General features: G+C 51.7%; 7 protein-coding genes across 7 annotated transcripts; 2 read left to right on the top strand and 5 right to left on the bottom strand.

Moving 5' to 3' along the window:
- Positions 1–941: 941 nt before the first annotated feature.
- Positions 942–3,496, bottom strand: COL26b_002553 (uncharacterized protein; the record flags this gene model as incomplete). The annotated part of the gene is made up of 3 exons (XM_053175468.1): positions 942–1,584; positions 2,578–2,856; positions 3,078–3,496. 3 exons carry the CDS (start codon positions 3,494–3,496, stop codon positions 942–944), a joined length of 1,341 nt encoding a protein of 446 aa, XP_053040472.1.
- Positions 3,497–6,875: 3,379 nt separating this feature from the next.
- COL26b_002552 (uncharacterized protein) lies at positions 6,876–7,920 on the top strand (the record flags this gene model as incomplete). Its single annotated transcript, XM_053175467.1, has 2 exons — positions 6,876–7,437; positions 7,502–7,920. 2 exons carry the CDS (start codon positions 6,876–6,878, stop codon positions 7,918–7,920), a joined length of 981 nt encoding a protein of 326 aa, XP_053040471.1.
- A 372-nt stretch (positions 7,921–8,292) lies between these two features.
- On the bottom strand, positions 8,293–9,612 carry COL26b_002551 (uncharacterized protein; the record flags this gene model as incomplete). Its single annotated transcript, XM_053175466.1, has 2 exons — positions 8,293–8,522; positions 8,616–9,612. The coding sequence occupies 2 exons, from the start codon at positions 9,610–9,612 to the stop codon at positions 8,293–8,295; spliced, it is 1,227 nt and encodes a 408-aa protein (XP_053040470.1).
- A 754-nt stretch (positions 9,613–10,366) lies between these two features.
- On the bottom strand, positions 10,367–11,442 carry COL26b_002550 (uncharacterized protein; the record flags this gene model as incomplete). Its single annotated transcript, XM_053175465.1, has 2 exons — positions 10,367–11,302; positions 11,359–11,442. 2 exons carry the CDS (start codon positions 11,440–11,442, stop codon positions 10,367–10,369), a joined length of 1,020 nt encoding a protein of 339 aa, XP_053040469.1.
- Positions 11,443–13,092: 1,650 nt separating this feature from the next.
- On the bottom strand, positions 13,093–14,944 carry COL26b_002549 (uncharacterized protein; the record flags this gene model as incomplete). Its single annotated transcript, XM_053175464.1, has 4 exons — positions 13,093–13,832; positions 13,884–14,267; positions 14,321–14,733; positions 14,787–14,944. 4 exons carry the CDS (start codon positions 14,942–14,944, stop codon positions 13,093–13,095), a joined length of 1,695 nt encoding a protein of 564 aa, XP_053040468.1.
- Positions 14,945–17,857: 2,913 nt separating this feature from the next.
- Positions 17,858–19,179, bottom strand: COL26b_002548 (uncharacterized protein; the record flags this gene model as incomplete). Its single annotated transcript, XM_053175463.1, has 4 exons — positions 17,858–18,217; positions 18,276–18,647; positions 18,702–19,040; positions 19,093–19,179. The coding sequence occupies 4 exons, from the start codon at positions 19,177–19,179 to the stop codon at positions 17,858–17,860; spliced, it is 1,158 nt and encodes a 385-aa protein (XP_053040467.1).
- Positions 19,180–23,882: 4,703 nt separating this feature from the next.
- Positions 23,883–25,776, top strand: COL26b_002547 (uncharacterized protein; the record flags this gene model as incomplete). Its single annotated transcript, XM_053175462.1, has 4 exons — positions 23,883–24,431; positions 24,495–25,430; positions 25,521–25,625; positions 25,771–25,776. 4 exons carry the CDS (start codon positions 23,883–23,885, stop codon positions 25,774–25,776), a joined length of 1,596 nt encoding a protein of 531 aa, XP_053040466.1.
- Between the last annotated feature and the right edge of the window lie 1,849 nt (positions 25,777–27,625).

Raw genomic sequence — 27,625 nt, 5'->3', positions numbered from 1 at the left:
ACAATTTATTGCCAGTGAATATGGTGTGCATCCGGACACTGACGCTGGCAAATCGGACTTCTTTACCGCCACGCGTGAATTGCGGCAGATACTCCATGATGCTGGCTTCCCCGACGGTTAGTTTCCCCTCTTGAACTTCTCGCCTACTGCGAATCCCCTTGGCGCTATGCCTTGTCCGCCAACAAGTACTTATGACTAGTGCAGGCTGGACCGTGATTGCCAGCGGGTTTTTTGACAATATTCTGCCCTTACTTGTGGGCGCAGACGTGAATGCACTCAGCATTACCGTCAGAGGAAGCGGACAGGTTCGACATTCATTTACACTGCGGTACGATATCGGTCGTGTGCTAGCTGCTACTTTTGACAGACCGTTGGAGTACAAGGACACCTGGATTACCGTTGCCAACGCCTGGTACACGCTTGGAGATGTTGCGCACAAAGTTGAGCAGTTCACAGGAAGAGATTGGCAAGTCAGGAAGACTCCGACAGATATGAAGATGCCCATTCTTCATCTGACAGAAGAAAACGGTTGAGACATCCTGCCCCCTGGTTCGGGCCAAAAGGATGTACCTGTCGAGCTGGGAAACTTCGAGGAAGTTGCGATCCGACAATACGCAAAGTCCCTCATTGGTAACTAATCAAGTCAATGTATCATATCATGACCGCAGAAGTCCTTAGCGCTGAGCTGAGATCTATGTGCTGACCAGTTGTTATTCTGGCTGGTAGCATCGAGTGACATCATATTCGAACACCGTCAATAATCCACGTAAGAAGGTGAGATGACTCGATCTCTCCAGCCCGTTGCATCAACTCCTGGACATCCCAGTTGGCTCAGACGAAGTTTTTCTTGAGAAATCGAGCTTCGGGAGATGCTAGCCACACGCAAAAGTGACCAGGGAGTGCCGCTGTTGCGTAGGTTTGTCCGCAGGGTGAAGTCGTGTTCATGCATTGGTGTACTTACGATCATCAGTCGTGTTGAAGGTAGTGCCTTGCGGGCTCAGCTCGGTTTCGATGACTCCCGGCTGAACGTTGACAACGTGAATGTCAGGATTCTCCGCCGCGAAAAAGTCCACAAGCTTGAGATTTGCTCCTTTGGTGACGCAGTAGCCCGAGTGTCCTGCCCACGGTTTAATGTGAGCCAGAGATGTCGAAATGTTCAGCACTATGGCGCCTTGGGCTGCATGGGGGACAAAAGCTTGCAAGGCGTGCAGCGTGGTGACCACGTTGAGCTTGAAACCCTCCATGTAGTCTTCCGCTCCTTGATGGACGACGCCGCCAACTTTAGGGAAGAACCCAGCATTAGAAACCAAGATGCCGATGTTTCCGACCGCTGATGAAATCTCATCAATAGCTGCGCAAGCTTCATCGCGAATTGAGAGATCCGCTTTCTTGCAAAGAACTTGAGTTCCAAGCTTGGCGGTGCTGCGGATCTCTGCCACGGCGATCTCAAGGCGGTCGAGTCGTCGGCCGAGAATGCAGATGGAGCTCGCACCAGCCTTAGCAAAAGAAAGGGCGATCGATTTTCCTATGCCGGTGCCGCCGCCAGTGATCACAACATTCTTGCCGGCTGCTGAGAGCTCAGGTCTAGAGGGAGAGATCAGGTCGTATGGTTTGTGGTGGTAAGTCTTGGTGAACGACATGAATTGTCATTGGGAAGTGCTGCCCTCCGCCATGTTGGTGGTTGATCCTAGGATGGGACGCTGTTCTGACAACAATGTGGAACGACACAGAGCAATATGAATTGTATTGTATTTCTCTAGCTAACGCTACCACGAATCGGTCGGAGGTACGGATGCAGCGAATATGAAGTAATCTGAACTTTCGTCTCCAAGGATGTGTAAAATGTTTGGAGAAGCATTCAACAGAACAAGCCGCGCGGAAGACGGAAACAAGAATCTAGTGTGGAGCCGTAGTCTCTCTGACTCGACCGCAAAGTGTGGTGTGAACGGGCTTCAAAGGCCGAACCAGGAAGCTTCAAAAGCCGGCGCGAAGCCCTTTGACTCTCAAAGTGCGACGTGGTGATGGTGGTCATGGATTTGATAACGGCGCGCGGGGAGTAGGGAAGCCAAACATCTCCCATACCACGACCAATGGGACGCCAGCTGCGAGAGAAACCACAGCGTCTCCAGGCGAAACAGAGTCGGTGGCGCGGGTCGTTGCAGTTGGATCTTGATTGACCCCAGGAGTCTGAGACGAGGCATTTGTACGTCTGTGCAATGGAAACAGGAGTAGAAAATCAGGTTCACTCATTGTACCAGAGTGGGAACTCTGGGTCTACACCGCAACGCGGTTTATAATCTCGCATATCAATCTTTTGGACTAGGTATCTAAAATTCGAAGCCTTTGATTAAGGCAGTGGAAGAACTGTGTTTCGATGACGTGGATTTTTAAACAGGTGGTCAACAATAGGGATGAAATAAATGCTGCTTTGTAATGGAGCGACTAGGTGGTCGACGACGTGGAGTGTGTATTATTTCACAAACGTCAGAATGACCTGCCTCCCAGCATATACTCTGCGCAAGGTATGTTTTCCAAAGCAATGCAGCCTTTGCCTCGTCGTAAGCCCAAGACGCATACCCCGTGTCGGTCGACATCATGTTGTAACCGGCAGATGTGGGGTGAGCCTCGACACAGTCGCTCAGATATTTGCCACCTCTTCCCTCCCACTCCTTGCTGATGGCGGCGTAGACAGTGGTGGAAGCCCCTTGGACCGGGCTCTTGAGGATGCGCATCATCTTGTTGAACAGCTCTTCACCCATCGCCGCTTTCGCAGCTTCCACGTCGACGGGCTGCGCCGCAGACATGTTCGTCATAATAGATCCGGGATACAAAGACAGCGAGTGCAGACCTTGGGAGCTGTAGCGCCTCTCAATCTCGTTTGAAAAGTAAATGTTGGCCGTTTTGGAGTGTCCATAGGCCACTCGTGGAACCGGATTTCGCTCGCGCGGTGAGCCATCGAGGAGACGGCCACGACGCGTGAGTGGAACTCCGGAGTGACAGACGCCAGCAGCGCGGGCCGCAGCAGTTGAAAGAGAAGGAAATGCCCCACGTGATTCGTCCCAAAGTGTGACTCAAACCCGTCAACAGTCTTCGTCTTCTCCTGCTGTATGACACCAGCGTTGTTAATGAGGATGTTGAGCTTGCCCCCGCTCTTGGCCAGGAAACTCTCGACACCCTTGCGCACGGAGTCAAGTGAGTTCAGTGAGAGCACGACAGCCTGGAGTGATCCTCTCCCAGGGAGATTCGGGGTGTTTTCAATGTCGGCTATGGCCTTGTCGCCCTTCTCGTTGCTCCGAACGCCTAGGATGATATACGCGCCGGTCGCGTAGAGGGCGCGAGCAGTGTCCAATCCGATGCTTTGGTTTGCGCCGGTAATGACGATTGTCTTACCGGCCAGCTGTCCGACGAGATTTTCGTCTTCGATGATTTGGAGAGCCGTGGGGCGTGCGTCGCCTGGACCCTGGGGGTTCTGATGGGCTGCGGCGTAATGAGACATGGCGTTAAAGATTTTTGCAAAGCTTCGCTGCGCAGAAGTCGTTGGGTTGCTGTTCCGGACTTAGAGTACGTAAAGAGGCAGTGGGACTAAAGTTGGATAAGATGAATGGCATTCGACTTGCAGCTCGGGAGATGTCACGAAATTTAAGCTATCGAGCCGACGTGCGAAATATCATACGATTCCCATCACATGATGTACAGTCGGTGCTCTCACTTCTCAATGAATTTCGCCATAATCTGTTGTCCGTGCATGAAGTCCGCTTGATGAAGTGCTGGCGCCGATGACCTGGAGTACTAGCGGCCAAGGAGGCTTTTGCTCACGCAGGGTCTGCGCCGACATTCCAGGTTGTAACCGGGATCTGGGCGGACATTCATCTGGCGGACTTTCAGTCCAAGAAAGGCTATTTTATCTTTTAAATGGGTCGTTTAGTTGTGAAGGAAGCCGTGGCCGACGGCACAAGCAATTATTCGAGCTGGGCATGTGGACTCCATCACCCATGCCTGACTAGGCCATGAGGACCTTGTCTTTTGCAAGCTGTCTAAGTTGAATCATATCCACCGCAAGGGTAGACACCAGATTTGATTAAGGGCCGAGAGGTGTCAGCAACATTGTATGATTCGCCATAAGAGCCACCACAAGTGCAGTAGTTTGCTGTCGTTCGGCGAGTCTGTAAAGCTGCCGAGCAGGATAATCCATTAACGAGAGGAACAGCACAGGAGAAGGCTCGTGAAATCGGGTCTAACCGCTGTAGCTCAGCCTACCAGCTTTGTTTTGGTGGTAAGTCATAGTGACTGTTGTTCAAGTCTGAGTGGCCGTGTTGTCGGGTCGGGTTTTCCTCATTCGGCCCTTGCGGCTAGTAAATGCGGGACCCACTTCCGGGTCCCCGCTCCGCACAGCAGCCGGTGTCATTCGGACTCACTCCACACGACGACTTTAGTCCAGGGGTGGGATCCCTGCGCCATCCAACCTTGAGCAGCTAGGAGTACACATGCAAACCCAATCTGATGCGGATGTGCCACACATCAGGTATTTCGGTAACATTACAGACAGGCGGCAGCAGAGGCGAAGGTGTTTGCCGCAAGCGGACGGCAGATATGGGTCCTCCGTTCTACACCTATCACTTGTTACAGTACACAAAATGTGCGGACTTTCATCTCTTCGAGCCACTTCTCTGATTTGTTTTCTTATCTGACCTAACCTAAACCCTGATTCCTGGTGCCGAGACTATGGTTACGCAATCTGCCTGACTCTGCACTCTTCAATTCTCAAGTTATTTGAATATTAAAATTCGCCGCCTCTGTCTCATCCCTGGTGAGCTAGAAAACCTTCGGCAACCTAGCTCCGCCATCAAGCCTGATCACTTCACCGTTCAACATGGTATTCTCTATCGCCTCTTTCACAAGCCTAGCAAATTCTTCTGGCATTCCTGGTCTCCGAGGGAACTCCATAGCCCCAGTCAGCATCTCGCGGTCCTGTGGTCGCATGGGCGCGGTCATGCCCGTCTCAAATAAGCCCGGCGCAATCGTAACTACCCGAATTCCATGCTGGCCAAGATCTCGTGCCATGGGCAGCGTCATTGATACCACTGCCCCTTTACTACCCGAATAGACTACCAGGCCAGATTGTCCTTCGAAAGCTGCGGAGCTGGCCACCATGATCACAACGCCGCGCTCCCCATCCGGTGCTTCTCGGGACACAGCGGCTAAGTGTGGCAGGAGTTGACGAATGGGATCAAGGGTGCCGCGCAAATTGACGTTCAGAACGGTCTCCATGTGCTCATAAGAGCAAGGGACGCGCTCTGAATCCAGTAGCTAAAGTCATATTAGCCTCCTTGCTAGGGAGAAAACTTCGCTCCTCTCGAGCGGCAGGGTGAGGTGGAAATCCTTACCATGCACGGAGACCCAGTTCCAGCAGCAGTGATGATACCGCCGATGGGCTTGCCGGCCTCTTGTGCCCAGTCTAGAGTGGTCTTGATAGCATCTGCGACACTCTGCGTGATTGTGATATCGCAATGCAGAAACTTCATCGAAGGTCCGACTTCCGTAGTCGCTGCGGTGCCGAGATTGCAGTCGGTGTCGATGACCGCAGCGTTGCCCCCTTGACGGATATCATATCCACGCAACCGCGACCAAGGCCGGAGGCCCTGGGTGGTCAACTTAGCAATGAGAACGCAGGCAAGAGCAGTGGCTGACTTACCCGCCTGTGACAATGAAAGTACGTCCCTGGATCTTCATGATTGCTTGTTGAGATTGGCGGAAGGATGAAGGTGGTAGACGGCCTTACATGTGCGGACTAGTTCAAGATAATATAAGAAGACAGTCGGGACGGCTCGCATCCCGCAAGTCCGGTGGTCAACACCCCGCCACCTAACAGTGTCATTGCTCAGCAGCAGCATACCTACGGAATGGACCGATCAAAGAACCCGGTCCAATGTTGTATTTAGTGGGCCGAAGGTCCGCTCCGCAAGCTGGGTTGTTGTGTCCGGACTGAGACCCCTCTTCTCCGCAAAGAAGAGTAAGCTGCGTGCCAAGGATTCGATGCTATAAGTAACACACATAGGCATTGTCAGTCATTGAGATTTTCCTGGTGTCGCACTCATCAGGAATGCAAAAAGACTCCTACGCCATGGAAACCTTTCGACAGCTTATCGCAGTTACGCCCAACGGGTTTCTTCCAACCATTGTCATTGGGTTGGTTTCTCTTTTCAGCTGGTATATTCGCGATGGCAAACCGTTCTCTGGATTTAAGCTCGTTGGTAAAGAGCCGGGTGAGTGGTTCAACACCGCAGCATTGAAGAGGTGGGAAGACGACCCCCTCAAACTTATCAAGGAAGGTTTCAAAGCAGTATGTGTGCCAACTCTCTGGGGGGGTTGATCAGTCCTAGTATGTTTTTGCACTCGATCTAATCAGGTTGCAGACAGCAGGACGACCTTTCCAAGTTATTACGGAATCGGGTCCTTTGGTCATGATTCCGCTGGATTTGGCCGATGAAATACGCAACGATCCCCGTTTGACCTTCGCTGGGTTCTTGGAGCGTGTGGGTTGAAACAAGCAGTTTTTTGTTTTCTTTTTCCGCTCTTGCACTGACTTGGCTCTGTTCTTCTCCACTAGCAACAACTGACGATTTATCCTGGGCTCGACGCCCTACATCTCAGCACCAAGGAAGAGATCATTCAGGAAACGATTCGAAAGCACCTTACCCAGGCGCTCGGAGGCTTGACAAAGCGACTCTCTGATGAGGCGGCGGCAGTCTTGGACGAAGGCTTACCAACAGGAAACGGTAAGAGCACCCCAAATGCAATCATTGATGTTAGTCGGTTGATTAGTCGTCTAATAACGAGCACATGTGACAGGAGAATGGCAGCATATCCAATTCTACATGACGGCGGCTCAAGCTGCGGCTAGACTGTCGGCCCTCACCTTCCTTGGCGAAGAGCTCTGTCATAAGCCCGAATGGATAGACATCTCGATCTCATTCACGGGCGTAGCATTGCATTCAGGAAATAGCCTCAGAGCTTGGCCGGCGATCTTGCGGCCGTTTGTTCATCACTTCCTTCCGGAACTCTGGTACATCAAGGGTATCACTAAAAAAGCCCGCGCTATTATTCTTCCCGAACTGGAGAGGAGGAGAGCCGCCCGTTCAACATCCACGAAACCCCAAGATTCGCTCTCCTGGCTAGACGACGTCCGTGGAGATCGCAATTTCGACATTGTGAAGGGCCAGCTTTTCCTGACTTTTGGGGCTATCCACACCACGTCCTCCGCCCTAACGGCACTGTTGTATGATCTCATCAATAACCCCAACTACTTCGGCCTTCTTAGAGAGGAAATCGCTCAAGTCTTGCAAGAAGATGGTGGCTGGAAGAAAACAAGCCTTCATAAGATGAAGCTTATGGACAGTTGCATGAAGGAAAGCCAGCGCTTGAACATCCTGGGACATCGTAAGTGGCATGCAGTCTTTCCTCTTCCAGATAAGACACGGTCGCTCACATCTCGGACAACCAGATATGATGAACCGCCGCGTCGAGGCGCCAATGACCCTATCGGATGGCACATACCTGCCTAAAGGTGTTCTTCTCGGTGTCCCTGTCTCTCACATGCGCGATTCAGAGTTTCTAGGCGAGAACCCAGATCAATTTGATGGCCACAGGTTCCTACGCATGCGGCAACAGCCAGGCCAGGAAAACAAGTGGCAATTCGTGACCACGAGCCCTCACTTCCTTAGCTTTGGGCACGGGAAGCATGCTTGCCCTGGGCGGTTCTTCGCTAGTAACGAGATCAAGATTATTCTCTGTCATCTGATTATGAAATACGACTGGTCCTACGAGAACGAGCCACCAAGGAGTGCTCATGAGCACCGATTCGTGCCTGACCCGCAGACAGTCATTTTGTACAAAAAGAGAGTGCCGCAAGTTCAGCTATAAATGCTTGCAGGATCTTTGCGCGGGCCAGTCTGAAAGGTCGCGTTCTGGCCGAACAGCTACTAATTATAGGAGCGAGGGTATCCGCGGTTTGTTGCATTTCTCTGTCTTTATTTTCATTCCAAGTGTGAGAGACTACGAAGGCCCCGGCTTTGGCAGATGGATAGAAGTAAGCTTTGATAGTATTTTGAGGCAGTAAAGAGCACATGTAAACTATGGTAACGCTATAGACGTCCGTTGGATAGTGGACTGCTACCTCCAAATGAGGTCGATTTTGAGCCGCCAAGTGCTGGGCGAAAGGCTAACATAACAGTTTTCCAACGCAGCCCGTTAAAGGACACACGTAATCCCAGGTGCCATTCATAGCATTCGTCTTTAGATCGTAACGCTTTCCTTAGCGAGAGGCAACACCTTCTTACCACACGTATAAAACTCATACTTGGCGTCCTTTGCATGGTCCTCTAGCACTGGGTTAGACACGCGAATGGCTTTAGCACCCCTCGTGATCATATCGTCGCGATACTCCGCGATGAGTTTGACTACATCCTCACTCTTTCCTCCAGCGTCCCGGATGCTGGTAATGGCGCGACCCAGTCTTAAACCATCTGTGATTGCGCATACGCCAGCCTCTCCTCGGACTGTGGAATTTGCTGTTAGCTGTGAAATCTTTATATGTTCACTGAAGCGGTCAAACTCACATGGTGTCATCGAATGTGCGGCGTCTCCAGCTAGAGTGATCCTCCCGGCGGGGAGCTGATCAACAGTCAACTCCACGCTCTGCAGCACAATGCCGGGCTGTCTGTATCTCTCGACCGGTACCTTGTCGACAAGTACGCGCAAATCGTCGGGGTATTGCTTGGTGCATTTCTTCGCAAATGCCATAAGCTCCTCCCCAGACGCCGTGTCAGTCCAGAACGGCTTCTCCTCGGTGCTCTTCGCTGCTTCCTCGTCGATCCAGTGGAGAATGAAGTAGAAATACCCAGTCTTCTTGTCCGGGCTGATTTTGTTCAAGGCGGCGAACAGGCTGACCTGGCTCGGCCCCTCATTCTGCGGCGTTGAGTCCAAAACGATGTAAGCCGAATGGCCCAGCTCGATCTGGTGCTTGAGCTCATCGCCAGTCAACTCGATCTCGCCAATCAGGGATCCGACGGGCAGCGGCTTCATGATCTCCTGTCCGCCCAAGATGTGTCTGCGCACCAAGCTCCGGCTTCCCTCTGCCCCGACGAGGATGTCGCCAGTCTCCGAGCTGCCATCCTCAAAGTGCGCCATAACCGTGTCGTCGCGTTCTTCCACGCGCACCAAGCGCTTGTTGAACTGCACAGTCAGGTGCTGGAGGAGCCAGTCCCGCAGACGCTGGCGATTCGCGCGGACAATCTTGCCGGTCTCATCATCTGTGACGCCAACTCTCCAGTCGGGCTTGCTGACATCGTAGAAGACGAATTGCGCTGGAATGTGATCCAGAGGGCTCAGGTGGTTGGTCTGCTCGATAGGTCCGAGATCCGCGGGCATCGAAGCTGAGACTTCGGCCAGCATGGGACCATGGAGTGCGATGGCCCAACCTTGCGCTCTGGCGTCAGCTCTGCTGTCACGCTCAAAAATCGAGAAGGAGATGTTGTTCTTGCGCAGTATCTGAGCAAGTGTCAGGCCGCTGAGTCCGGCGCCGACAATGAGGATATGGGGGTTAGGGTTCGACATCGTGTTGTATGTTTGGTAACTGAAGAAGATGGAACGATATTCGATGAGGAATTCTTCATGATCTTGGGCGCTTTTGTTCAAATATTTATACGTGAATGATATTGATACATTTATGTTGAACCGCTGCCATTCGCAATCGCTTTCATTCTGTCCGTTCCGTCAGTTACAACCTTACAGGGGTACGGCGTATTACTCCCGGTCGGATTCCAGCTTCATACATGAGGCACGACCTCACTGGTGGCCATTGTCCCGTGACCCCACATTGGTGATGCAGATCAGAACCACTTGTGTTCCCGAATGATACGTTTCCACTTTCGGACGCACTGACACTTTTCATGGGTTGAAATCATTAAGGTCTCTTGATCCCCCCCAGAAGTTGTGCCCAAGTTTCAATGGTTTCTTCGGCGTTGGCTTTTTCTGGTTTTCAGTTATTCTCTGGAAAGCATCAACTACTCAACCGATTACACAACAGGGGTAGGGGTGCCCCAACCGGCAAGGAACAATAATTCTTCAAAACTCTGCAAACTTTTATCCTTGCGGTTTGTCCCAAAAAGAAAATAGGGTGGACCTTGTCTCAAGAATTGCTGGGAGGGTCAGTGGTTTACTGATGTTTATTGCAGATTGAGTGAAAGCAGATGTATTCTTAGATCAACGCATGATACGGCCTGCAAACAAAAATGCCGATGCGCAAACACTCGAACATTCTGCTGCAGAGTCTTCAGTCACCGCTTTCCAGCACATGATGAAGAAGAATCTAGAAGGCCGTGACTAGCTCAACGACACCAAACGCTTCGGTGTATCCGTAGAAAGAACCGGTAGCCTCAACAAACCCTTCGTAAGCCGAGTCGATCAATGCCTTCTCGCCATACATTTCCTGGTCCGGACGCACAGAGTTAACAACTAAGTGGTCGCCGTTCTCAAAGGTGAGCTTCCAGCTAAGCGGGTATGTGAGCTTGGAGTTTGGGGATACCCAGGTGTTGGAGTAGTCGGGTGAAAGCTCGTAAGCAAGGACGTGGTACCCATTGCCCACCCTGATGGTTGCGAAGCGAGTGCTCTCGTCATCAACAAGGTCCCATGCCCAGATGCTTGCTTTGATGTCCGATCCTGGGAAGTGAAGTTCAAACCAGGTCCAATTCTTCGGGGCTCCGTGGGAGAGCTGTCTATCGTACCAGGTGAACGAGTTGCTGGTGTCGACGGAGATGGTCTTGTTGTTTAGCGTGATCGTGCCCGCGGTTCTTCCGTTGGGGATGCCCCATTCTGTGGCGTTGATCGGCACGTTGCCAAAGGGGATGATGCCACCCCCTCCATTGAGCATAACACGAGAGGTCAAGTTCCATTCCAGATCAATCGAGAAAGACTTCTCAGGGTGGGCGTAGGTGTACATCGTTGAAACGCTGTCGTTTGAAGTAGAACCAAAGCCATAGGTGCCATAATCAGCATTCAGGGGGAGACCGTTGTCGAAACCGCTGCCATCGGTGTTGTTGCAGTAGGTAAGGTCAACCCAGTAATCATTGGTCTGAAGATCTAGTATCGACGAGCGGCAGACAGAAGGTATGGTGGTAAGAAGATGGGACAGAGTCATGTACTGTCGACCATCATCCCCAGTGATAAAGGAGCTGGCCCAATAGGAGGACCCGGTGGTGATATCATACTGGCTCTCGGTGTAGTTCAAGAGAGCCGGGATGTTGGGCTTTGGTTTGTCAGACGTCAATTGAAAATACCAAGCTACGGGTCGCAGTATCTTACGTTTCTGAAGTCGGCTTGATCTTCTGGCTGGAAGATGTATCCATTTGCCAGGGACACAAAAGGCACAATAGCTGCGATCTTCATGTTGACCTGAGATTGAATTTCCGTAAACGAGAGTGTGTTTGATCCAATGGCACCTGAAAAAACGTGAACGACAATTGTATCAGTGCTGAAAAGACGAGGCGGCGGGTCGAATGATCCTATTCCTATAACCCTATTACCACCAGTCCATCTGCTCCCTTATATGCGTTTTCCCTTTCCGACCTTTCAACCTCCTGTTGACCTCACATCATCGTTGAAATTCAGTTGCAGCTCAAAATACATGCCCCTATTCAACAGTCACGCCACGATTGCGGCAATGACAATTTCGCCATAGCCCAGTGCGATTCTCCAGGAAGGGAATCAAAATCCCGAGGTTCGGAACCGCAGGTAAGAATCTCAGTGGGCCCCGATCCCTGAAAACAGAACTGCATGATGAGCTAGCTAGTCATCGAAGCAAAGAAACAAAAAGTGGAGATGAACTCGCTATGAATATCTTTTGATTGCCGGCAACGTAGTGACGTCCGTCGGCCTGCTACTCGCCCCGAAGTATCGGCATTCGGGAGCTTCCAATCAGTGGCTGAGCTAGACAAGACCGACGCCGACTGTCTACTTACGGTCGTTGTCATATAAGGCATCAAAATGTCCTTGCTTGGACGGAGTCGGGATGCTATGAACCTTCTGGGCCCGATTCACCTATAACAGGCCTCCAATTGCGTGCTTTGGTGTCCGCATAGTCGTGTATAACGATGTAGATCTCTCGATTAACGGGGTCCGCGATCTCTCATACTACCAGCGCTGTTGAACGAACCTGAAAATCCAACTTGAATCAAGTATGATTCCCCACCAAATGGAGCTGGAAATTTTGTTCCCAAACCCTGAGGCCTTGGAACATCCGTAAATATACTGTTTTCCGTAGTTAGCTATCGACGGTTGCTAGACTTGATGAAACGGCTTGGTCAATTACCTTCTGGTGCGAGTTCCCTTGCCCTTGTGGTGTTTCCACTACCTGTCAGGGGGATCTAAACAGGCGGCAGGACCCCTTTTGAAGCCACTCAGACAACCACACATGCCTAGCTCGCTAACTTGACTCACCACAATGCCAGGTTGTAACGCAACGGATCGATCTACTACATGTGGAAAAAAGCTATGATAGGCACTTGCGAAGGAAATGATTCGCTTGGATGATCTATCGTCTACCTTATGCCGAAGAGAGATAGCATTGATTAAGCTACATTTTCAGGCTTTCCGTCTTCGGGAGGACTCCTTCGCTGCAGCGAAGCCCCAATATCACATCAACGCGTTGCTCCACTCATACTACCATCCCTCTATCGGGCCTTGTTTACCATTTTCGGGCTCTGTTGGCTACCGACCCGGGTGAAAGCCCGAGACTCCGACGGCACCACGCAGCTCTCGTGTAAACCTTGCCAAGAGCAACAATATTCCTATCAGATCGTCATCACAGGCGACATAGAGCAACAGCCAGTATGATAAAAGTATCTTTTCGAACAAAGCTTTGATCAAAGATACATGTCAAAATTGGTATATATAAAATGCCTCCATGCGCCAGATATAATCCCACAGAGCAGCCTAAACTCCATGCCATGCCATACAACTTCATCATACCAACACCATTATTTCAGATCTATCAGCCTTTTTAGGCATTCAAGAAACGCGTCTTTATCCACATTACATCTAAACCCTCTCCTGATGCGCAGCGCCATCTTGGTCCTTCGGCCTGACGCTCTTCTCGCCGGCAGCAGAGTCACTAGCGTTGGGGTCAAGCTCCGTGCCAGCCTGCTTGCGGATCTTGGCCATCTCCTCAGCGGAGGGGGGCACCCACTGGGTGCTCTTCCAGGGGGTGACGCGCTCGAGGTACATGGTGTCGATCTCCTCGAGGGTGCGGCCCTGGCCTTCGATAACAAAGAAGTAGACCAGACCAGCGGCGACAAGGTTGCATCCGGCAAAGACGTAGCCGTAGCGGAAGTCGATCGCCTTGGTGATGAAGGGGGAGAAGAAACCGATGAAGAAGTTCCAGGTCCAGTTGGAGGCGGTGGACAGAGCCATTGCCTTGGCACGGTAGCGGGAGGGGAACAGCTCGGCCTGGATGGTCCAGATCATGGGTCCCCAAGTGGTAGCAAAGCCCAAGATGAAGAGAGCAGCAAACACGATGAGGGCGATGCCGGCACCCTGGGTATTCTGCGGGTTGACCTGGTCAAGACTGAAGTGGCCAACCGAGGCAAAGATCATGAAGCAGATGAACATCCAGATAGCGCCCGTAATGAGGGACTTGCGGCGGCCGTAGTGCTCGACAATGTAGAGGCCAATGAAGGTCGTACCGAAGTTGATGGCGTTGAGAATGATCTGCGTGATGAACGAGTCGATGTTGACGGACGCGAAGATCGTGGTACCGTAGTAAAAGAAGTAGTTGGCACCTATCAGTACTTAGCAGGAGGGACCCCTTAGTCACATCTCTCATGTCTTACCTGTCAGCTGTTGGAACATCTGGAGCAACATTCCCAGAGCAATGCGGTATGCCATGCGAGGCGCCTTGAACATTCCGGTGAACTCGCTGACGGCACTTCCCTTGATCTGTGACTCGGCGCGCAGCTTGCTCTCAATCTCCTCAAGTTGGACGTGGATAGCATAGTGGTTCTCCGGAGCACCGTAGACACGGCATAGCGTGCGCTTGGCCTCTTCGACTTTGCCGATGCGGTAGTTGAAGCGAGGAGTCTCTGGGAACGCGAGGATACCAACACCGAGGATGATGGTCCACAGCCAGCCGAGGCCGATGACGATGCGCCAGGAAGCCGAGCTGTCCCTTTGGTGCGTCACAGTACCGTAGTTGAAGCACGCCGCGAGAAAAATGCCTTTGAACCAATTAGTCGGGCTATCAATTAGATCAGGAAGAAATGATTCGCACCAAGAGTGATGAAGAGTTGGTACGCGCAGACAAGAGCGCCACGAATCCAGGGCGGAGCAGTCTCGGCTTGGAACATTGGGACAATAAGACTCAACGCGCCAACTCCGAATCCTGCGACTAGACGACCGCCCATAATCTGTTCCCAATTGCGTTCGGCGGCGATCTGGATCACGAAACCGATGGACGTGATGACACACCAGAAGGAGATGGAGAGCCTGCGACCGAACTTGTCGGCGATGGGAGCGGCGACGAGGGCGCCGATGAGGGTACCGATGGAGAGGAGACCGACGATGAGGCCGGAGCGAACGTTGCTAAATTTGGGGGAGGCGTCCGGGGAATCGCGCTCGCCGAAGCGGTCGAGGAAGTCCGGCATCTCGAGGAATCCCGAGATCTGGCCAGTGTCATATCCGAAGCTGCGTTTTGTTAGTGTCCGTAAGCGCCCAGGTGCCGTCTAGCTAGAACTTACACCATGCCTCCCATGGAGATGAGGATACCCATTGCCCATGATCGCCCGGAGATGCGCTTGAGCGGGGAGTAGTCGAGATGCGCGAGGTCCTGGCGGGCATCGCTCGCCTTCTCGGAGGCGGGATTGTACTTGTCGAATTCTATCGTCGAGAAACCCATGTTGGGCGACGACGATGGCTGTGTTGATGTAGAGGTAGGTGTAGGTTGAGGAGGCTTCTGTGTGCCTTTTGGATGGTTCGTCCGAGACATGGAGAAGTATTCTTGGGGGACATGGCGGGGTGTATTATATGTGTGTTTCGTCGATCGACACACGAGCATTGAACGGTGCTCGCAAAGCTGGGCCGGAAACAACACGAGCAGTCGGTAGGGGGCGTCTCGCTAGTAAGGAGGCGTGACGTCAAGAGGAGGGCCGAGGGCCGCGTTGAGAGGTGTGAGTGAGTGCCCGATGACTTGGGATGGACAGGATGGCACCGAGGTGCAGCCGTCCGGGTTCTGGGGTCTCCAGGCGATGAAATCGGTCCGGTCCCCATCTGTTGGAAGCTCCTGGACGGGCTGCTTTGCTCCAGCAGGACATGGAGATTGGATGATTGGGGGACTGGAACCAGAGGCATGGGGCGGAGGTATTACCAATGCGGCTCTCGTGGTGATGGGATTTTGAAAATGTGGAGTTTGAAGGAGGGCATGGTGAATGACTGCGGGAGTCCCGTGGGTGGCTGGCCGGGGTCTGGGGTTCTGAGCCGGGGCGATTGACGATTGTTCCCTGGAACGCAGTCTCGAGATTGGTGAACGAGTGTATGACGTTCGTGGATAGCGGTGGGTCTGCGTGGGAAGCAGGCGTGGGATGATGTAAAGGTGAGAATAGCGAGGCGCCAACTGCTGTCGGAGCCGATGGTGGCCGTTGTGCCTGGTAACTTGGCTTTGTTTTTCCACCAGAAAGATACATGCGAGTGTCAGCTCTAATGAAGAGGGCGTGCCGGGTGAGCCGGGACAAGGGGTGTCAGGAACAAGCAGCAGTTGGCTCGCATGCTAGCTTGTCTTGTCTTCTCTCTTTTCGGGGTGCCCATGGGGTTGACAGCAGACAGTAAAAAGTAGAGCCCGTGGAGTTTGAAGAAGCATAATCATCTGTTCGCCTCTAGATTGAGTTAGCTGAGCTGTCAGGCGCTCTTTTGTTCTAAGTTTCTGTGTTGTGATTCTTCTTCTAGAAGCTGGCATGAACATTAAAAACATCCATCGTGACACAGTCCGTTTAGTAAAAGTAAGTATTTCCCAACTGAATTTCTATGACAGGGTACACCGAGTCAGCCCCCAAACCCGATGACGGCATCCTTCCGCGGGCTGCAGCAAGCCCTGTCCTAATTAATCTCCAGTTCCTCTTCCCACTGCTTGTACATACTTCTATCCATCGCCTGCCTGCACCTCTCTTCTCTGCCGCTTCGCCAATCACGCCAAGTAAGCTCCCGACCGGGTGGATCGGATCTGACCTGCGCCAAGCGCCGTTGTTCCCAGTTCCGATCACCGAACAAGTGTCTTGGAAACCACAGACAAGCACCTGTTTCCAAGCCGCCAAATAACTCTTGATTGAACCACCACCGACCGTGTCGCGTGTTGTGCCTCCGTCGAAGGATTCCGGTGATCAGTCGAAAACAGACATCAAATCCAAAAGATCGGCTCCCCCGCGTAACCCGCCCGCCCCCGTCAGATGACGTCGCCCGCCAGCTCCGGTTTTCTTTTTTATTTCCTTCACGTTACCGCGGCCATGGCCTCTCTTCGGCCCTTCTCTCCTCGCGATCCTCCAGAGTCTCCAGCCAAGCCCCAGACATTCTCCAGAAATCTCCAGTCTTTTGCTGTCGTGTCCTGCCTGTCTTCCCCAAACTTCCACCTCACTTGCCAGATTCTACAGGTCTAACCGGCCTGTCGGTCGCCGTCCGAAGGTGCACGCCCGCACAAGTTCCCCGAGGGGCACCCGGATTCTCGTCTTTGGGCGGTGCTATCTTTTTCGTTGGGTCACTCGGGGAGTCGGGGCCCCTTCTGGGGGAAGAGAGACGCAGAAAAGGGGTCTCGAGTTGAGACCTGACAGAAAAAAATCAAGAGAGAGGGAGACCCGTTGTTTCGGCCTCCGCCATGGACCCCGATGCCGCCCAATCACATCATCACCACGCCGTCTCCGGCTTCTTCACCCCTTTCGATTGTCGTGAGAGGTGATTGAGGCTCCCACGGGGTTCGGCGGTGGTCTGGCATCTACGGGCATCCGCGACGGGCTCCGCTTTTCATCAGTCACACAATCATCCATTCCGCGTCTGCGCTGCCTCGGCCGGAGACAGAAGTCGGCACTGAGCCTCAATTCCTCACAAGCGTAGGAGATAACCGGAACACGCGATGCCCAACTGCTCCACCCGCATCACGCGTCTCTTCTAGAATTACCGTTTTTATTTTCGTCGCACGAGACGCGAAACACTGGAGCCCATTGATGAGAAATCGAGCCCATTGATGAGAAATCGAAACTCGGAAAATCAGGGGATTATGTTCTTCCTCTTACTTGCTCCCTCCACCTATCGGGGATAACGCTCCACGCCAGCGGTCCTTGAATGAAGAGGAGACTGACTGTTGGTACAGCCACGTGAATCAACACCGCCATCCGACATCCGGCCGTTACCATCAATCTTCGATCTGCCGTGTTATTGGTACGCATACAGATATCTTGCTAATCAATTCTCATCCACTTTTCTCGGTCGCACCGCGGAATATTTCCCCATTGCTAATGCGCAAGCTATCTGCAAGGAACATCACCCACACGACAGAAAAAGGCAAAGACGCACAGATCAAATACACCAGTGTCTCTACCGCCACCCCCGTGCCCAACTAGTCAACTGGGTTACTGAACGAAAGTTGCGGGAACGCAAAGGCCCGTCGACTTTCATTCCCGCAAAAACCGTTCTTCCCGTTTCAACTCCCGGAGCTTCCATGGCATTTCCCTGGTCTACAAGCAAGCAGAGACTTCAGAGTCATCCGAGTTGCGAACCCAATCATTACGAGATCTGTGTGTAACGGACCGAATGCCAGTCATGCTGCGGCTCACCACGTGGATTCCAGACCGTTCACCCCCGTTGGCTTGTCTGCCAGCGTCGTGATACGGAACCCGTGGCGCAGACCCTCTTGCGGGTTGTGGACGTTGTAGTCCGAGATGGCCGTGTGCGCCGTCACGCGGTTGTCCCAGAGGGCGACGGTGCCCTCTTCCCACTTGATGCGGACCTGGAAGTCCTGGCCCAGCGTGATGTGCTGGTTTTGTTCCTGGTCAGTATTGGATTCGTGAGTAGAGGATAGGTGTCGAACCTTGAAGAGGAGCTTTAGGAGAGCATCCGACTCCTCATCACGAAGGCCGATAATCTTCTTCGTGAAGCCAGGATTGATGAACAGCGCCTTCTGGCCAGTTGCCTGTCCCTCGGTAAGTATAGAACTATTCTCATCATCTCACAAATCTGTCAAAACATACCGGGTGAATCCGGACCACCGGATGCTCCGACTTAACCGGCTCCCTCCTCACAAACTTCCCATCGCGCCTCGCGTTCTCCGCCTGAGGGTGACCACTATGCTCTGCCCTCAAACCCTCCAGCAAGGTCTGGATAGGCCTCGAAAGTCGCGCATACGCCGCCGTCTGCGACACCCACGCAGTATCGCCACCGGTCTCCGGGACGGAGAGCAGCGTCAGGATCGTGACGCCCGGCGACTGGTGCTCGTACGAGACGTCCGAGTGGTATCCGATCGTGGAGAGCTTGTTGCTCTTGCTGCGGTTGCGGTACTCGTTGTCGGGGCCGAGGTAGATGTTGTGCAGTTCGAGGTGGTTTTTGATGTGTGCTCCGACGGGCTGGTTGCAGCTCTTGTCAGTATGGTTTCTTGCCGAGAGAAGAAAGATGCTTACGTGGATGTGGAGAGGTCCAAAGTAACTCCCAAACTCCTTCTGCTTCTCGATACTAATGTCCTTGAAGTCTTGGTCTCGGAAGACCACGACGCCGCGATCGGCGATGAGAAGGGCAAGTTCGTCCTTTTGGCGGTCGTCGAGTTTAGAGAGTTGCAGGCCTCGGATCTCAGTGCCGATTACTGGAGTCAACTTGGTGGCCTTGATGGTCGAGTTATCTTTGGGGAAAAGATTGAGCTTCTCCTTGTGGGCTACGAGTCCGCGGTCATTGAATTCAAATGGCTGGAGAGGAGGGAACGATGTCTTCTCGTCGTAGACAGGCAAGTATTGTGAGTATTTGTACTGTCGTCATTGTCAGTGTCTTTCATTCATCCAGCAATGGTATGTGTGATACCTGGTCATGGATCTTGTCATCGTAGGCCAAGGTCAACTTGATGGGCGCCTGTTCGGCTTCAGCCGTAGTCGTTGTTGTCGTGGACATGATTAAGTGTATCACAGGAGGTCTGTGCGATGCCTTTCAGTGATCTGAGCACGAAGCAGTCCAAGTGGTTTGCTTCGGGTGTTATAATACCGTTCGGTCCAGGACATAGTTCCCTCATCAATGGGCTCCATCACGTCAATGGAACCCAAATGACGAGCCTTCGAGCCATCATTCCTGTGTTTCACGCAATCGGCACTCGCATGCGGGGAAGCTTCAGATAAGACTACCGGCTTGATTACTACGTTGATTCTACTGGACGCGATATCCGTAGGTCATGCATGCCACTCGTAACTCTACACACGCAGTGTTGGGGATTCTCCCTTAGTTCAGTAGTATTAGGATGATAGCGGTAAGTATATTGAGATGAGATTGGTATTTCCTGCACCTCTGTATCGCTGTCCAGCCGTTGTCGTGATTCGGATGGGAATGGCATCAGCCGTGCTGACCAACAAAAGTCGCCGGCGGCACCGGTTCGGCGAGAAACCCCGCACATGGGCGCCGAGGTAGGTCCACTTCGGGCCCGAAGCTGCGGCGACGAAGGCAGGAAGCTGCCATCCTACACTGTGAACTTTCTTTTGTGCATCAATGTCACTGTTTCGGTGTATGGATTAGCCCAGGTGTAACAAAACAAAGCTAGATAGACGAGAGTAGCTTAGCGAAGCCTACGCCGTCTTGCAAATGTATGACTATATCATCCTATAGCTTCATACAATACAAGACTTCTTGGTTTTTCTTTTTTTACACGATTATCTTTCACAGAATTGACCGGCAACCATGTTTTCACTAGATAGGCGGTCGTGATTTGCGATATTCAGACCAGATGAATGTCGGAGCCGCTTCCCAAATCCACACATCATCTGCTTCTCCAAAGTAATCTGAGACCTCGTCGATCCAACTTCCAGGGACCTTGTAGTGCTGGTTGTCGATCATATCCCAAAAGTCTGCAGAGTACTCGTAATTCTCATTCGTGACCCAGAGGCTCCATTGCTCTGGCAGAGCGCCGTATGTAATTCCCATGATCGAAAACCGCATTGCTCCACGTTCGAGACAGCACCTAGCCCCAAGAAACTTCTGTACAATGGTAGTCGTCCCTTCAGCATGTAGATTTCGTTCTTTCCGTCCGTATGCCAGAAGATCTATCCCAGATGAAGCAGCTGTGTCAACCCAGAGTCGGAATGCTGACTCTAATGATGTCCAAGTTATGTCTGCTGGCAATTCGTTCACCACAATGCTGTCGATACAATTGAGAACCCAGCCAGATATCATCGCTGAAAGAGGTGTGCAGATCATTGCACCGCTTTCAGTCCAATGCTCATCCAGATGATGCAGCCCCGAAGGGTCCAGCCGAAAGCAAACGCCTAGCACACGCTTCCAAAGACCATTTTCGTCAGAGCCCCATTCTCTTCTTGCGTGACAGTGAACCAGGCCAAGGGCCAAGCTATGAACCAACGACGCGTGACTTTCAGGCTTTGAAATTTTCAGAATTTGTGCGTCTGGAATTCTGCCTTCAGGTAGCAAATAAAGCAGTTACTCCAGTGCCCAGGCCTTGGTCAACGTCCCGCTGCTGACTACGTTGCGAAAGTGATGAAGCCTTTCCAAAATGGGCAGACTCTTATAATCGAAGCAACATATTTCTGTTAAAGCCCGGAACCCCACGAAGGGTATACCACCGAGCGTAACACCAAAAAGATTGAAATGATTATGGAGGAGATCATCCAAACCGAGGTCTCCAAACATTTCAATGAATCGGCTACCGGGGCCATCGAGGCCGGACTCGAAACAAAGCCCTAGAGAAATGAGGATCCATGGAACGCTAATGGATCGGGTCAGCGAATTGAATCAGCTCTTCGGGATGAACTGTAGTAGGAATTGTACCCGTAAATTCCTCCACTGGAAGTCTCAAAGGCGTACATCTCAAGGCCTCGATCGAGGAATGCCCCTGTCAAATCAACGGCTCCTTTGTCCACGGCTGCCTGTCCCATGTTCATTAGCACGATATTGAACAGCCGACACTCGCCCGGTGGGAATAATCTTACCTGAAGCAAGGTTCCTCCCTTTCTAGTCCGAACGAAAGGCGACATTCTGTGTTCCTCTAGATACCTATAAACGCCTTGAACATCGTCTTGTTTCATCAGTTGCTCGAGATCCCAGTCAAAGTCCGTAACTACATCATATGCTCTTAGATGAAACCGCCAGCCGGCTGTTGCTCTATGGGCCAAGATGGAGTACACGGAACTGGCAATCCAGCTAGGTGTCTGAACTGCAACTTGGAAACACCCATCGGCTGAACTGGCGAATTGAAATCGTCCAAAAATGGTTGGCTGGTGTGATATCTGGAGAATCCCAGATTGCGGTGTTTGAGGTGTTCGGTGGGTTCGATTTTCCGTAGCGTTTAAACCATGCGCGACTTCGGACACATCTAAAGCTTTCTTCCCATCATTGCTTGACAATTCTAGAGTGCTGGCTGTCGTAGAATAAACTACCATGGCTCTGAAATAGTTCAGTGAGTGTTAAGATTTATGCCCGCATGGACGTGGTTGGCTTACAGAATGTACTGGTCCTGGACTAATCTATACAGCCGGATCGCTTCATCAAGCTTCGACTCCAGGGCCTCTATATCTTCCTTACGAAGCACAGCTTTTGTCAAAGCGAGCTTCTGGCGTAGTTTTGTTGGATGCATGAGTCGGGATTGAGTTTGATCAACCATATTCCTGAGCTCATTCAACACAGAGCGACAACTGACGATCTGACTTTCGAGAAGACTTCCATCCCAAGTAGACTTTGGCACTACTGTCTTTGACAGCATGTCTTCCGCATACGTAAGGAAATGTTCAAGGAATTTGATTTTGTCGGTCTTCGCTCGTAGCTCGATCGGGATTTGCTTGGCTGCATTCAAAAGACTGACAATCTTGAAATAAGTGCTGGTCACCTTGACCGCCACATCTACCACCCCAAACACGCTTGCTGCTAATCCCAAGGCCTCGGCCATGTTGAGTGATGATGTGATACTTGATAGAATATCCGATGAAGGGTCATTCGTCCGGAGCGATTCTCGTAAAGATATTTGGCTGGGAACTGTCACTGTTCTCAATCTGGTAAATTGAGTGGTATTCAACGTGGCAGGGCCCGATGCAGCTTTATCAATTTGAGAATTAGTGCACGTGGGCTGTGCCTCGGGTTACTGGTCCAAATTGAGATGCATGCAGGAAAGCGGGCTTAAGTGCGCACATCTTTTTCCATTGCCGGACCGTGTCTCTCGTCGCTTCAGCTCAGCCTGACGCTGGGGTGACACTACCCACACAACGAATGGCTAGCGAGTGAGAAGCCTGCTGACGTGAGAAATCAGGAGCTTCTGGTGGTTGCCAGTTCTAGATAAATCCGAAAATCTCAAACTGACATGGTCAATCTTTAAATCTTCCCATAGGTTTGAAGCGACCTGCATGGTATCGAACTGAAAATGCAGCGTTGGTGCATGGCGATCTTGCAGACAATCGATGCTCCACAGGGACGCCCCGAATACGTTCGGCGCTCTCTTCTGCACTGATCAAGAGGTCCCTTTATTTGTTCGATAATATATAGCATCATTGTATCAATGATAGATGGCGCTGGCTGTATAAGCGGTCCGGTTGAGAGCTGTCATTGCCCGATTCATGGCCGACTTTGATCGATGGATTCATATTCAGAGCCTGGGAAGGAGGTTACGAGGAGCCCAGGATCTTGTCTTTCGAATAAGCGGTCAAACTAGCCTACCAAGCTGCAGGTCTTATGTCAAGGACGTCTAACAATCACGTTTGAGTCCACCAGTCGATAAGATAGCAAAGCTCGAGATCTCTAGGGCCACTGAAGACATGAGCGACGAGTTTTCTTACTCAGTTATCAGCAGACCGTGCTGAACATTAGGTCGTGAACACACGATGCTGACGATTGGCTCATGTTCAATCATTGTATGGAGAAAGAGCCACCTACATGTCTGCGTTATAGGTCAGGAACGAAGTGACCAAATATCCGGCCTGGAAGGCTGCACGTTTTCAATACTACAGTACAGTGCAACAGAAAAGTTGCAATCCACTGGCTTCCTCCAGTCAGGAAGTCTCAAGAAACCAACCGTGAGGCTGGGTTGCGCGCGCCTACCTTTAGCCTCCCTTACTCTAAGGCGCAGATCTTTCGTGAAATTGGAGCTTTACGCCCCTGGTGAACCTAGAAACCAGTCAAAGTCTGAGAGCCGAGGAAGATGGCGAGCTTGAAGGCTAGACTGGCTCGCGTTCATGTCCAAGTTTCGGGTATTTCAGTCCAATGAACATCACCCAAAGTGCTTCAATCAATGCTGTTCTTCGACTTTATATCGCGAGCATAGTAGAGCTAGAAGCTTGGCAAGTGAAGCAGACATGACCGCTGGCTGACAACGTATTGTGATCAGGGAGATACGACCAATGAAGTGTGCAGATGGAGCAAGTATCCCAAGCAAGCACGCATCGCCACACTGCATGTCTCAATTGCCTTAGGCCACGTCAGTCGGGAATTCGAAAAGCTCCCCCTCGCACATAAATACGTGGACATTGACCACGCTTGCGCATGTAAGCCTGAACCCCCTCACTCTCATAGTTTCTGAAATCGACATCCGCTAGTGTGCATCGACCACGACAAACTTGAGATTCTCATGGCCTCAGCACTCCAAAAATCAATAAAGACATCCATTTAAAGACATGGAGGCTCCGGGCAACGTCCCATCTAATCTTTGGGATATTGCGAGGAAGCGATTGACACATGACGAGGAGGCTCAGCTTGCCAAAGTGGTTGTTGAAAACAACACTCTTTCTCAGCAGCTCCTCGAGCTGGTATATGCGAAACAACAACAATGCATGGATCGAAGATTGAAGTTCAAACGCTCAAACGGCGATGTCATCGTACTCAGAGACATCTTTGAGAAGGTGGTCAAATGGCTTCAAAAGTTCAAGGAGGTCGGCGATGTCGCGACCCAGTACGACCCCGCCCACGCCGCACTTCCTTGGGCCGGAGTGCGGATGCTGCTTCAGATAGCAATCAACGATACGGAGACTCTTGGTGCCATTGCAGAGGGCATCGAGACGATTTCCCACCTCATAGCTCGTTGCGCCATTTACGAGGGGCTATACCTTACCCCGCGCAGCTTTCCATTACGACAACCCCACACCATGCTCCGTGATGCTTTGGTGTCACTATACGCAGTCATATTGGAATGGCTTTCGAAGGCTGGTGTGTACTACGCCAAGCCAGTTGGCAGACGTTGCTTGGCTGCGATCATGTCACCAGCTCCGACATTGACATCCATTTCACAGAAAGAGCAAGCGGTGCTCCAACTCGCTACCGCCATACAAGACCAAACGGTTTCGACAATGGCCGGTGTATTGGAGACTATGGACGCAAACTTCATTTCTTTGTTGGCTATTTTAAAAGATTTGGAGCAGCCAATCGTGAGAATCATCGGTACGCTCGATCTCATCGCAAACAACATGAAAGCCAAGGAACAAGCGCGTCTCGCCATATGGTTGTCAAGGATTCGTCACGAGTACGTACACAAGCAAGTGCACCGCCTGGTTCCAGATACGGGCCAGTGGCTGCTTAGAAAAAAGGAGTACATTGAATGGCGCGATTCGAGTTGTTCTTCCACCCTGTGGCTCCACGGCGTACCTGGCTGCGGCAAAAGCAAGCTCTCGTCTTTAGTAGTGCAGCAGCACCGCGATCGTGTTTCTTGCAATGCGAACGCTGCACCGGTGGCTTTCTGTTACTGCTCCAGGTCGGGCATCGACGGAAGTCCACCTACTCCTCCCATAATCATGGGCTCCATTTTGAAGCAGTTGGCCTTTTTTGGGCCGGAACGAGGCGTCTATCACTCAGTGCGGGATGAGTTTTGCCGCCGAGTGAATGACGCACAAGGACTGGAGCCGATCCCCCTGTCTCTGGACGATTGCCAGGAGCTTATTATCTTGATCACGGCCGATTACCCGGTAACAATCATCGTCGACGGGTTGGACGAGGCCCAGGGAGAAATTCGTGATCTCCTCGACACTCTCCAGCGCATCATGGAGGAATCACAAAACATCGTGAAACTTTTTGTTTCAAGTCGTGCGGAGACGCCGGTTGACATTCATTTACAGCAGAGTTTCAAATCGATCCAAGTCACGTCCGCTGACATTGCTCAAGATATCTCTACCTTTGTCAAGGACAAGGTCAACGCAGCCGTGCGGTACAAAAGGCTGCTCGGGGGACAACAAGTATGTCAAGAGCTAGAGAGTCGCGTCATCGAAGCGTTGATTAGTGTCTCATACGGGATGTTCCTGTGGGCATCTCTAAACCTAGAACAGCTCTGTGGTCCAGAATTCGCGCTCAAAGCCGATGTAGACGAGGAGCTTGAGACGTTACGTGCGCCGACTTCTATCATGAACATCTTGGAGGAGATGTATCAGCGCGTACTCAAATATCGACCGAGGGCAAAAGCTATCACGAATACTGTATTTGGGTGCCTTCTCATCTCCGAACGTCGGATCTCCCAGTCGGAACTTTTAGACATGATTTCGGTATCAACATATAGCGAGACACATGATGACTTCATAGGTGTAGGTCAAATCAAACTTTCACAACCCTTACTTCAGCTAAAGAAATATCCAGGAAAATACTCTCAATCTAGAGGACGTCAGAAATCTTTGCCGTGGGTTCGTTGACTTTACGGACCCCTGCTCCTTCTCATTTGCCCATGACACCATTCGAGAATACATTGCTAGACGCGAAGAGTTTCAGCCATCTGACTTGCATCATGTAGCAATGTCACGATGTCTGAAGTACCTGACCAGGCAATATCGCGATTTGAGGCTATTTTCGCCCGGCAACCCATCGCGCTCGGCGGGGACGGCTATTCCCGATAACATTCGATTATTTGCTAGAGACGCGGATAACGATGAGCAAGATACTGTGCCAGTTTCGTTTTGGTTCTATGCCGTATGCTACTGGCCGCGCCACTACTCGATGATAGAATGCGTCGAACGGAGGTCAAAGGCTGAGGCAGAGGTTCTCCAATTTGTCTTCGGCGATCAAGGATACAGGCACAATATGTGGCTCGAAGATGTGCTCAAGCTCATTTACCAGCCGTCCAGGGCGTCGAAGCCTAGCGCGGTCACACATTTGTGGTGGGAGCTGAATGACTGCCAGTCACCCAGTCACTCCCCAATCTTTGTGGCTTCAGTTTACGGGATTACTGGTATAACAAGGCAGCTCGCAAAGAAGTCCGATGAAATCGACTGGAATATGAGGAATAAAGATGGAGTTTCAGCGGTTACCCTGAGTGCTTCGTGGGGACGGGACGATACACTCGAATTTCTTCTCATGCAAGGCGCATCTGTCAACACAACTGAGGGACACTACGGAACGCCCATCCAGGCCGCATCATTCCATGGCAATACCCGAGCTGTTCAAGTTCTGATGGAAAACGGTGCTGATCCGTTGGCAAAGGGCTTTTTCGATACGGCGCTCCACGCGGCGTTCTCTGGAGGGCATGAGCCAACGATTCAGTTGCTAGTCGACAATGATACATGCCATAAATCGACCAATCTGGGGACATTGATTAGAGCAGCTTCATACAATGGATACCATGGAGCTTTGAAGTCTCTTCTCCAACGATATTTTGACGATCCAGGGAAGTCACAGGATATTCTACCCGATTGTAAGTGTCTTAGCCCCCTTTCACCAACACTTCTTGGGCTAATGATGCTACGAAGCACACCTAGAAAAAAATGACGCTCTTCAAGCAGCTCTTTACACGGGCGAGCCCGCGGGAAGAATCAAGTCTCTTCTAGAGGCAATGCCAGATGTGAACGAGCAAGGTGGGCTGTTTGGAAATCCTTTGCAGGCAGCCTGTCTTGGGGGATCAGTCCGGTGGGTGCGTGTTCTCCTCCAGCGAGGGGCTGATCCTCTTTCCATTGGTCATTGCGGCTCGGCCCTCAGAGCTGCGTCATTAGGCGGCCATGATAAAGTTGTCGGGTTGCTCCTCGAAAAGCCCGTGGTTCTGGGCCCCGGGGATCAAGATGCGTTAGAGGCCTGCGCACTCTGGGATCGACGGTCAACCATGAGAAAATTGATCAAGCACTTTGGTCTTGAGAAGACATCTGATTATGCAGAGAGCAAGCGGAATTTCTACGGGGCAATGCGTATGGCGCGGTTGAATCACAATAACCGGATCATCAAGCTTTTGGTGAAAAGCGGCGCACGCTGGGATGGATTAACAAGGTGCGCCTCCAGGCTGCAAACTGCGAAGGAAAAGGTTGCACCGAAGAAGGCTGCTACTCTTACAAATGACGCAGTTGCGGTGAAGCGAAAGCTGTCCGTGGGTCTTCTCGACGCATTTATTAATGACACAACATACATACCAGATCGCTTGTCCAATGCTCCCCCTCCAAAGCAGCAAAAAACAAAAGGC

The sequence above is a fragment of the Colletotrichum chrysophilum genome (genome assembly GCF_026319265.1).
Source record: "Colletotrichum chrysophilum strain AFK26 chromosome Unknown scaffold_13, whole genome shotgun sequence".
Lineage (NCBI taxonomy): Eukaryota > Fungi > Ascomycota > Sordariomycetes > Glomerellales > Glomerellaceae > Colletotrichum > Colletotrichum chrysophilum.
The sequence above is the reverse complement of the archived record's forward strand: the minus strand, read 5'-3'. Positions and strand labels throughout refer to the sequence as shown.